A 12,548-nucleotide genomic window follows, 5' to 3' on the forward strand; every position below is an offset into this window, starting at 1 on the left:
AGGCAGCAGAAATGAAAACATGAACTGCTTCCTGTTTTTCCCTTTTAAAATGAGTAAAATTGCCTTCTTTCATTATTACTATGACATAGTTTTAGAAATGCTAACTATAGCAACAAAGAAAATGAATTAAGGAATAAACAAAAAAGAGGTTAAAAGACTCATATTCATACCATTCACATGATAATTTATTTTAATAAAAGAAACACTCAACAAATATATTGACATAATATTTATTTATCAATATTGGATCATGTGGAATTACCTCCTCAAATTATTAACATTTTATATAGCACTAATAAAAATTAGGCAAAACTTATAGGAAGAGAAATATTATTTAAAGTAACAAATTTATCACATGCTTGGACATTAATCTACCAAAACATATATAGTACCTCTTAAAAAGGTCTATAACTTTTTTATGGAAATAAAAGGATAATTAAATAATTGGAGTGGGATTCAAAATGAAAAGCTGGATTAATCTATTAAGCAATGTTAAATGTGGTAAAAATGAGTACATATTCTCTACATAAACATGAATTTAATTAGCAAGACTAATAACAATATTCATGAGACACTAAAATTATGTAAAATAATTACAAAACTTATATGGAAGAACAAGCAGTCAGGAATAAAGATAGCAAGGGAATTTATGAGAAAAATAAAAAGGAAGATTTGCATCAATACTTTTTATAATACAAGAAAAAAGTAATTATTTTACTGATCTGGTATATGGCAAGAAAGAGAAAAACAGATTAGATATCCAACAATCATCAAATATAAATAATGGAATAGTGCTTATAAAGATAAGAATACTATGAAAAAAATTTGTTATTATTAAAAAAACATGTTGGGAAAATAAAATATCCGTATGGCAAAAAATGGGACTAAATATTCACCTCATGACATGTACTAAAAAAAAAAATTCCAAATGGATTAATGACCAAAATGATTTTTAATCACAAAAAAACAGTATAACAAAAGAAATTGATATTTGTATAGCATTTTAAAGCTTGCAAAATTCTTTAAATATATTATCTAATTTGGTCCTCACTACAACCTTGTAAAGTATTGGAAATATTATATGCCTAATTCATAGAGAAAATTGTAGCTTTGAGAGACTAAGCAACTCGTCCATTGGTCATACAGTTATTAAGTATTTGAGATAGGATTTGAATTGGATTCCAAATTTATTATTCTGTTCAAGATTTCTTGCAATTGGGGAAAGGAGGAAAAGTCTTAATTCTCCAACAACCAGAAGGAATTTAAAATTATATTTTAAGGATGTTATTGAAAAAGGAGGAAAAAAACCTATTTATGAAGAAAAATCCTAACATTAGTATTCATAATAATAAAAAGCCCCTGAAAATAACCTAAAATAGCATCAGTTTAGAGAACTTGGATTTAGAGAAGTCGGAAAAACTTCAGTATATGAATATAATCAATTATTACTGTACAGTAATGTGTATATATACATATACATACATATATGTAAAACTGTGAAGAATATGAAGAAATAAAGGACAATTCTAAAAATGATACAGAGTAAGTCAGACACCCTAACTATGATCATGTATATAATAACAGCAAAAATGTAGAGAAAAGTATAGAGAAGACAAAAAAGTTTTAAAAAGTAAATTGAAAAAATAAGATGACTTTTAAAATTATCTTGTAAAGTTTATATATTCAAAAAATTAAATAGAACTATGTGGCTTTATGTACAATCTTTTCATTCTTATTTGTTTATTTGAATATTTGTGTTTGTTAATGGTTTTTAAGTTAATAATATTTTTAATTGAGTTCATGTGCTAGAAAGGTGACAAGATTATTTATAACCTTGAGCCTGTCATAACATTATTGGGCGTTTACACCAATGGGGTAAACGATCAAATATAATAAAACTTTCAAAGCATTTTTTGTGATACAAAAGAAAAAAGACATGAAAAGAAGTGTGTATCCACAAATTTGGGAATGGCTATGATTTATGAATGTAATAGAATATTATTGCACCATAAGGAACAAGTGTGGGGAATTTGGAAGAACTTGGAATTACTTTTTTAAGCTGATGGAAATGTGCAAGATAAGCAGTTGCAACAGAACAATGACCACAATCATATAAAAGAACATGCCCCAAAGGCTCAGGATCCAGATCTGGCCAATGGCCTGTAATGTTCAACCTTAATTCCAGAATGTTTATGAAGGAGCATCTCCTTCAGCATAGAGAGATGATGAAGAGGCGAATAGCCTATGTAATAATGTAGCACAGTCAAGGTTTCAGTTGTTTTGCTCAACTTTACTCCCTAAAAAGGGAGGGTTCTATTGGGGAAGCATTGGGAAGTACAGTGATATTTTTTTTAAAAAGTATCAATAAAAGCTTAAAATCCTAAAAATTGCAATTCAAGCAACATTTATTAAGGACCTACTATGTGCAAGGCACTGAGCTAGGCTTTGGGACTGTACTTCTGTGGTGCAGGTTTTAAGGAACCCACATACAGACACACACTCTTCTTATTTATTAACAGCATACAAACCACTCAAAGAAAAGTCACATGTGAAAACAAGCCAAGGAGACAGATTCTTTCATGTCATTCTGGGTCTTATTCTTATTATGGCCATTGAAGCTGTGCATATAGCTACAACCCAGGAAATCTGTCCTGCTCAGACCTGCAGGCTGGCGTGCAATGGTTCCAGTTACACTTAAAACCAGAGGTAGGTGGGGTCTTTCCTAAATCTATCAGTCTAGGAAAAGCAAATCCCAAACACCTTTGAACATAATCACGACAACACAAAGATAAACCCAGAGCAGGGTAAGGAGGTCCAAAGCTGGATAGAAAATGTCTCAGAAAGAACGTGCTGATATGATTTCTGAACCATTCTATGACAAGCTTTGAGGAAGCATAGAAAGCACTCAGACTATAGAACTGGGGATGTGTTTTTGCCCAAGTCTACCCCCAAACCACAGACAAACAAGTTTGCTGCTTGCCTCCTATGGAATTCTCGAATGGATTGTTTTCTGGGCACTTTGGGTAGGAATTCATAAGTTCACCAAGAATAAGACTAACTTAATTTCCATCATTGAGAGGGTGTCCAATTCATTCCAGTTATTTTAGGACATAGAGGTTTTAGCAAAGAATCAGAGTAGCATTAAGCAAAGTCTTTTATTATAGTAAAAGTTTTAGCTTATAGAAGGGGAAGTTCAAAGTTCAAAGATTAAAACAAAGCATCCAGAGGCAGTGTTGTAAGGTTTGAGGGAAGAAAGGGATTTAAAGCAAGTAATATCAATATATATCTGTTGCCAGAGATGGAAGGCTAAAGCCAGATTTTAAAGACTGGAAGGTTATTAAAGGTGGTTGGGTCTTGGGTATAATAGTCTTTAGGATAGGAGGAAAAGGAATCAAAGATAATTTTGTGAGAGGTTACCCATGAATATGGCAAACCTCATACAGCAAATTCTCACCACTCTTCCTGATTTATGGATAGGGGTTGTTTGTAACTTCCATGTCAGGGTACTAATCCTTCCTACCATGGTGGACATGGCGTTTGTTGAGATGGGAGATTATCTTTGCTTCAGCTATCAGAAGTGGCAGCTGGCCCTGGGCCAATAAGTTTCTGGCCCCCATCTCTAATGTCATGAGTAAGGAATAGTTCCCAAAAGGTTAAAAATAAAAGTTAATAGGATAATTACAGAAGCATAACTTGTAAGAGCATTAAGGTCAAGGAATGGCTGTGAAAATCAGGAAGGTCTCAATGACTTGTAAATTCTGTCATCAGACAATTTGGGGCTGCCACAGATAAAAGATTATACATGAAGGGAATTTTGTCAGCTGCATCTGAATTTCAACAAAATATTTGACAAGTCCTATTATTTCTGATAGATAGATGAGGGCAGTGTTATAGTATAGCTTGGTGAATCTGGAACATGCTAAATGCTTAGAATCAGAATCCATTAGTAGATGGATGTCAATATAGAAAGGAATCTCTTAAGAGTTGTCTCAGAATTCTGTCATAGGGCTTGAGATCAATATTTTAACCAAAGATCAAGCAGTAAGGGGTGTATTTAAAATTTGCTGCTTACACAAAGCTAGGAGGGAGTACGAATATGTTGCATGACAGAAAGGTCATATAAGTATCTCAACAAACTGGAATAGGCCTCATTTAACAATATGAAGGAATGCCAAGTCCTGCACTTAGCTTCCCAAACAGGAAACAAACAACACCTCCTCCCCAACCACACCAGTACAGGATGTGAGAAACAGTTAGAAGCCAATTAATGTTTAAAAAATAAAAAAGAACTAGAAGCTTTCATTAACTAGAAGAAGACACATGACTGTCCAAAAAGCCAATGGAATTACAGGGCATGTTAATTGAAGTATGGTAGCCAGAATGGAGCTCTTCTGCATTCTGCACTAGTCACACTATGTCAAGGGTGCTGTGCTCAGGTTGGAGCTACACATGTAAAAGGGGGGATGAAAAAATTATAGGATACTTAGAGAAGGGTGAAGCAATGAAGCAAATCACTATGAAGTGGCTGAAGGCACTGGGAATGTTTAACTTGGAGGGGAGACCAAACATTTATTAAGTGCCTACTATGTGCCAGGGACTGTGCTAAGCTCTTTACAAATATTAACTCATTTGATCCTCACAACAACCCTGGGAGGTAGGGCTATTAACCCTATTTTACAGTTGAAATTGAGGCAGAGAGGCTGACTTGCCCAGAGCATATATAGCCGGGCCTTAGAGTTAAACTCCAGCCTTCCTAACTCCAGGCCCATTGCTGTAACTATAGTTAGCTACCTCAGATTTAGGGGATTCATAATAAATGCTTGCAAAGTTTGAAGTGCTGTCATATGAAGAGATTAGAATTGCTCTTCATGGGGGAGTAGATGGCTGAGGTAGGAGAGAAATAAGACCAATGGGTAGAAATGACAGTGTAGTACATTGCAAAGTCCAACAGTTTTAAAGCTATCTGAATGGCCTGCCTCATATCTCTGAGGAATGTTCAATTAGGACAGTTTATTGGAGATGTACAAGGCATTTGTACATCAGATATAGAATTGAGTAGATAATTTGAAAGCATCCTTCCAACTGAGATACTATAACAAAAAGTGACCTAACTGGATGAATCCCAGCATCAAGTAGGATAAGAGAATAGTATTTTTGATAAGTGCAAGAAAAATGTAATTTTGGGCTCTGGAGTGCTCTAGGAGAGTACTAAGAGTCAGAGAGGCTGATACTTGGGACTTTGGGAAGAAGACATGGAGGAAAGTGTATAAATCGTCATTGGAAGAGGATGTAGGTCACACAACCATCTTCTCATCCTTCTTTCTGCAAAGTTAGCCATATCTAGTTCCAAGATCTACTGTCAGATCCATATTTAAGGAAAGGTCCAGGAGAACTAGCTTATTTCCATCAAATAGAAGATGGGAACAAGAATGTTTGATAATTTGTTAGTTCAAATTTCTCAAAGATCTTTTCCTTTACATTCATGCCTCAATGACCAAAACAACTTCCTAGAACATGAATTCCTCCTTGGAACCCATCCTTGGATAGGTTCATATTAACTCAAACATTTACTTCAAGAATCGTTGTCTTTGCTCTCAGGGTCTTCAGCTTTAGTTTTGTTCCAAAGGTTCATGATTACTACAGACCCTGGCTTCAAAGACTACTCTCAATTGCTAAATTCCTTTTTCCTTTTTCTGTTCTGCCCCCACCCCCCAAATAAATGGTTGCCTGTGGCATGCATTCTTTTTCTTTTTTATCTTGTTGCTATATATCTCAGATCATGTCATTTTTTAGGGTTTATCTAAAAGTAAAAAACATTTCACAATCCCCAAATATTATATCAAGAAAGTGTCAGTGGGGAACTTGGATGAAGAAAATTCCTCTACTAGTGCAGGTCGACATTTTTGTTTGAAACTTATGGGGTTAGAGAGTTGTAGGAAGGTATCAAAAGGTCAAATGACCTGTTTGGGGTAATATAGATGGTACATGTCACTCAGGACTAGAACAAAAATATTTGTCTTTGTATCAGTTTTCTCTTGAATACATGCTACCTTTTATCATAAAGAAACTAATTAGAAGTATAAAGAAAACTGCCTGAGTTTTCAAAGTAAATGGTCAAAATTTATGAGGTAAAGTGTACTGAGTATAGGGTAATTAATGAGAATTCTCTTGACCTAGACCACCCCTTTCTTTTCTCTAGAAAAGCACCAAATATTTTATCCCAAGTTAATTTGGGATTGTCTTAGCTATGTGTTTTGGTCTTAGACTATGGGTCCTCACTACAGCCCCAAATTAAATCAGGAAGTTTCCTAACTGCATGCCTCTAAATGTAATCCAAGACCCTAGACTAGGCACTATGTTCTTCTCTCTCTAAATATTCTCACTTATTGACTGTCATTTCCTATGGATTTATCATCTTTATTAATGTGACTCAGGAATATTTATATCCAACTTTAGTCTTTCCTGAGCTCAGGTCCTTAATCATTAACTTCCTATTAAACATTTCAGACTTGTCCTATAGACTTCCTTTAAAAAAAACAACAAACAACAGATCTTTATTACAAACATTTTCATTTAAAAAGAGGAGGTTTAAGGACTAAAATGAAATGCCCTAGATAATGAGCATGGAGGTACAAGGGCACTACATCTAGCATAGGTGTTAGCATCCTATGTAGGCTCCTCTTGAGGTCACAGCAGAGAAAGGCAGAGGAACTACACTGTTTAAAAGTTAAGGATACTGTATAAAAATGCTACCATCATGAAATGTCTATAGTTCCCAGGATTGCAAGTGCCATTTTATATTTAAATAGGGATATTTATTAATAGAGAAAAAGTATAATTTCAGAAATATCAAGAAGAAAGTTAAGGTAATTGAAAGTGCATATAATTTAACATTACCTAATACAGACCGGGTGGTTTCTCAAAGTACTCTAACCTAAAAGTATGGGCAGAGTCCTCAGTGCCCATAATTCCAGAGTTCTGAAGCATCCTTTCCCTATGTTAATTCAAAATGAGAATGATCCTTTATGCTTCATCTTAACCATACCTAGGACCTTAGTCCTTACTGACCTGTGGTAAAATTCCCCAATTATTAACTTATTCTCTGGGAATTAATGAAGGGGAATTCTCTGTAGTCCTTAAGGATTTAATTTCTTTTAAGACATTTCTGATTGCAGAAGCTCCAAGGCTCAAGTATTAGATCTTTCGGACTTTCCTAGATCTCTGATATGGCTTATTTCTTTGAATTCACAGATCTGTTTTACCTACTTACTTATTCTGCCTCCTTAGCCACAATGACTATATGCAAGTGCTTTGGTCTTAACATATTTGCTCTTTCCCCAAGCCCTTTTATTCCCTATCTTCACACATTCCAGACTTTGTTTAATAACAAGGATAAAAGCAACATACAAATTAAGAGATATTATATCAAGTAATTAGAAGTACAAATCAAACCAACCCAGGCTTAGACCAATTACTGTCTAAATTTCCCAAGCTAATTCTTACCTTTATGAGTTCAAATCTGGCCTCAAATACATACTAGCCACTTGACAGTCACTCACTTAGTCCAGTTTGCCTGAGTTTCCTCATCTGTAAAATGAGTTGGAGAAAAAAAAGGCCAACCACTCCTGTGTCTTTGTCAAGAAAATCCCAAATGTGCTCATGAAGAGTCTGACATAGCTGAAATGATGGAACAACAACAATCCTTGCCTAAATTTGTCCAAGAGTACCCTGGCCTATCCTGATTCTCCTTAAGATGAGTGCCTATTACTGCTTTATCCCAAAAGGATAATTGTACCTTTCCTTTTAGACACACACACACACACACACAGCTGATTCTGGGATTCATCCATCTGGGTTTTTTTTCGTCTAAGCTCATTGTTTTACTCTTCCAGTTCCAGTTTCAACATCAGTCATTCAGGAAACCTCTAATAACATTAACAACTTGATATATTTGAGGTACTTCCCCTATGTTACTTCCTAATACTTCCAAAGAAGTTAAACTTCTTTAGAGTCATAGGATTACACACACATATGTACAGACACACATATACTCACATACATATACATATATATATAAAACTTGGAAGAACCCTTCAGGGTTATTGTATTGAACTTCTTCATTTTACAGATGAAGATATTGAGGCCCAGAGATGCTAAGTGACTTACTGGAAGTCATATATGCAGTAAGTAGCCAAAGCAGAACTTGATATTTCCAAGTCTGGTGTTCCTTCCACTGCATCATGGCCTCCCCCTTTGTTACTTGTTAAAATATTCGAGGCCAAGGAATCCGTTTCTTTTTGCAAGGATTGAGAGCTGGAAAGATTAGTCTGTTTAGTTGAAAGTTTTCTGACTCCTCAAAAACACTTGAAAACAAGGGAAAACTAAGAAAATAGAAAATAAGATATACCTATTATTAAAGAGCACAATTAAATCTAATATACAAATATTCCAAAATTTCATGGAAGATAATTCCTTTTGAAAAATAAGTCAGGGGGGCAGCTGGGTAGTTCCGTGGATTGAGCCAGGCCTAGAGACGGGAGGTCCTAGGTTCAAATCTGGCCTCAGACACTTCCCAGCTGTGTGACCCTGGGCAAGTCACTTAACCCCCATTGCCTAGCCCTTACCACTCTTCTGCCTTGGAACCAATACAGAGTGTTGATTCCAAAATGGAAGGTAAGGGTTTAAAAAAAAAAGAAAAAGAAGTCAGTTAACAAAAGTTCACTTTTCTATGAAAGCCCCTTTTAGTTATTCTTTGCATATAAAATGCTCATGTTTCTTGATGTTTAACTTCAAAAGAAAAAATATTTTAAAAAATAAACCAAATTGTCAAGCATACTGGTTTTCCTATTCCCTTTCAAAGAGCCTAGAATTCAATGTTTCCTTATATTAAAAAACACAATACATCTATTGGGTGGTAATCATATCACTTTCAATTCATAGGGCTACTTGAATTTGCAAGATATTTTAGACAAACTAATCTAAGTTGGGAAATTACGTTTTTCTAATCATTAAGTAATCATACTCTTCACCCAAAATAAGATAAGGGGAACTTGATCACACACCCCCCCCAAATATATATATATAGATATATATCTATATATAGATATATATATCTATCAAAGAACAATTTTTCCATGACCTTGAAAATCTTAGAAAAACCTCCAAAGTGCACAAACACTCCCCTTTCCCCATTGTTATTCACAATGTGCATTTCAAGAAAAATGTAAAGGAAAATTTAAAGTCTCAGATGTTGAATTGATACCTTAACTCTCAAGCATTTAAAAAGAGCCAAGTGTGACCTTTACCCACATTATTACAGTTCCATTTTCTTTAATAGCTGAAGAAAAACTGGACTACATTTGAAAGATTTTCCATATGACATTCATTTATAGAATCTCTTCCCAGTATGAATTTTTTGATGCTTAATAAGGGATGAGCTGACGCTGAAGGCTTTCCCACATTCATTACAATGATAGGGTTTCTCTCCAGTATGGATTCTCTGATGCTGAGTAAGGTGACCTTTCTGCCTAAAAGATTTTCCACATTCATTGCATTTATAGGGTTTCTCTCCGGTATGGATTCTCTGATGTTGAGTAAGGTAGGTGTTCCACCTGAAGGTCTTCCCACATTCATTACATTCATAGGGTTTTTCTCCTGTATGAATTCTCTGATGCTGAGTAAGGTCTGCACTCCAACTGAAGGATTTCCCACATTCACTACATGTATAGGGTTTTTCTCCAGTATGGATTCTGTGATGTTTAGTAAGATGTCCCATCTGGCTGAAAGACTTCCCACATTCATTACATTCATAGGGTTTCTCTCCAGTATGAATTCTCTCATGTTCAGTAAGTGATGAGCTGTGGTTAAAGGCTTTCCCACATATGTCACACGAATAGGGTTTTGTCCCAGTATGGATTCTTATATGTTCAAAAAACGATGAACTATAGTTGAAAGCTTTCCCACAATCACTACATTTGTAGGGCTTCTCTCCAGTATGAATTCTCAGATGAGCAGGGAGGGATGAGCTATGTCTAAAAGTTTTCCCACACTCATTACATTCATAGGTTTTTATTCCAGTATGAATTTTTTGATGTTGAACGAGATGTCTCTTCCAGTGGAAGACTTTCCCACATTTGTCACATTTGTATGGTAGCTCTCCAGAGGTTCTTTTATCATATTCATTAAGATCTGAGTGGGGAATAAACATTTTCTTGCATTCATTAACCTTACAAGGTTTCTTCCCTGATGTAGGGACTTGATTACCTTTAGTTAATTTGGGTCCAGAATACTGTTTGAAGTTTCTTAAATGTGTGTCACATTTGTGGAGATTTTTTCCTGCAGAAATTTTCTCTTTGGGAGAAAGGATTTGTTCTCCATTTAAGCTCTCAGATTTCTTACATTCATGGCTGCTTATATTTTTAGAAGTTTTCTTGTGGCCAACTGTTGCTTGCTGGCAGTGTTTCTTTTGGTTGTCTTGTTGCTTCTCTAATCTGATTTCACATTTTCTAGGTGTCTCTAAACTGCAGTCTGAGGAACCATCCCTTGTAAGTTGTTCTTGAGCTGATGCTTTCAAAGTAGTATCTTGCTTTGGAATTAACTCTGTGATTCTTGAAGGAGTCTTCTTATCTGGAAGGGGGGGAAAAAAGTAAATGTTGATTCCTCCTAATTACACCTCGATGAAATCATAGCAAATCATTGGATCTCTGTCCCTCAGTTTTTCTCCCTATAAAATATGGATAATACTTGTACTATTTACATTAGAGGATTATTGATGTGTTTTATAAATTATAAAGCAATAAATATAAAATTATTGTATTGAAAGCATAATAACATTAACAATGAATATAAAAGAGAAAAATCTTTCCTGTCAGTCTCAAATGAACTTGTCATGCTTCTAGACAAGGAGAAAAGTTCTAAGATAAATCTAACTCAGGAAATATTTTTCCTGAGCCAAACTTTATCAAAGACTACTGACCTAGGCTAGATGATTGTATTAATACAAGACTATCTTTTCATACTTCTTATTCTGAGAGTCCCACATTAGGATTTGGCTTACCAGGGAACATGAACAGAAAACATTATAATTGGTCTATGAATTAGTACCTGACTCTGGAAAGGAGACAGAGTTTGCCTAGAAAAAATAGGGGTGAGTGATACTGGACTCCAAAGGGAGCATCAGACCAATTGTGTAACTGTGGCCCAAGAGTATTGGGCTACAAGAGTCCAATTTCAGGGCAACTATCCTGAAAAAGCCTTAGTGAATCGCAGGAAAGGCAATGAGGTGGTACAGTGGTTGGGCCAGAAGTCAGGAAGTTCGGCCTCAGCATCAGATATTTACTAGCTGTGTGACCTTGAGCAAGTCACAATCTCTGACTCAGTTTTCTTAAACTATGAAGTGGAGATAATAATAGCAACTACTTCCCAGGGTTGTTGTGAGGATCCAATAAGATCATATTTGTAAAATGTTTAGCACAATGCCTGGTACTTAAGCTGTCATTATCATCATTATTTTAAATTATTTATTAGCATAATATTACAATAACAACAATAATAAATACAAATGATATAAGCAGCAAAGATGGTACCAGTTTGCTTTGGGGAGCATATTTCTCTATATAACTACATTGCTTACTGTTGCTGTAAGGGTCACCTGCTCCTTTAAAACACAAAAACAGGGGGCAGCTGGGTGGCTCAGTGGATTGAGTCAGGCCTAGAGACGGGAGGTCCTAGGTTCAAATCTGGCCTCAGACATTTCCCAGCTGTGTGACCCTGGGCAAGTCACTTAACCCCCATTGCCTAGCCCTTACCACTCTTCTGCCTTGGAGCCAATACTGTGTATTGGCTCCAAGGCAGAAGGTAAGGGTTTTATAAAAAAACAAAACAAAACAAAACATTACCTTCCATCTTAGAATCAATAGTATGCATTGGTTCCAAGGCAGAAGAGTAGTAATAGCTAGGCAATGAAGGTTAAGTGACTTGCCCAGGGTCACAAAGCTAGGAAGTATCTGAGGCCAAATTTGAACCCAGGACTTCCTGTCTCTGGGGCTGGCTCTCCATCCACTGAACCACTTAGCTTCCCCCTCACCTGTTTCTTCTTCAGCTTCCATTATTCCAACAATAATGTGTCCTATGTCTGGGACAAAGTCATCTAATGTATACTGAGAGCCTACTAAGTGTTCAGAACTGGAGATGAAGAAGAATTGAAAGACAACATCTCTTATCTTCAGGTGCTGTGATTTGGGTGGGGAGAATGATGCTAATGTATAAAACAATCATGGACCAAGAAAATGTTTCCCCAAGTTGGGAGACTACATGATACAGACTGATACAGACTGCAAGAGGTTCAGAAGACCATAGAAAGGAAGATTCTGCAGTGGTTACAGTCCTCAGGGAAAGGCAATGGCAAGTTAGGGCTTACTGCAGGACTATAAAAGAGAGGCATGATATGGATGGCTCTGCTAGTTGGGGGCACAGTATAATTAAAAACACAGACACAGTAAGTGAGGCATAAGGTTCAGTAACAACATTAGAAAGAAACCATTTTGGGA

The 12,548-nt window shown here is 35.8% G+C and overlaps 1 protein-coding gene across 4 annotated transcripts in view; it reads right to left on the minus strand.

Moving 5' to 3' along the window:
* Positions 1-214: 214 nt before the first annotated feature.
* The window catches only part of LOC100016180 (zinc finger protein 383-like), a 36,450-nt gene continuing 24,116 nt past the window's right edge, over positions 215-12,548 (minus strand). For all 4 annotated transcript variants that reach the window (XM_016426115.2, XM_016426108.2, XM_016426110.2 and 1 more), the window contains exon 6: positions 215-10,626. In XM_016426115.2, coding sequence (XP_016281601.1) covers positions 9,383-10,626 — 1,244 coding nt within the window. In that variant the 3' untranslated portion in view covers positions 215-9,382. The remainder of the gene's footprint in view (positions 10,627-12,548) is intronic.

The sequence above is a fragment of the Monodelphis domestica genome, chromosome 1 (assembly GCF_027887165.1).
Source record: "Monodelphis domestica isolate mMonDom1 chromosome 1, mMonDom1.pri, whole genome shotgun sequence".
NCBI classification, from domain to species: domain Eukaryota; kingdom Metazoa; phylum Chordata; class Mammalia; order Didelphimorphia; family Didelphidae; genus Monodelphis; species Monodelphis domestica.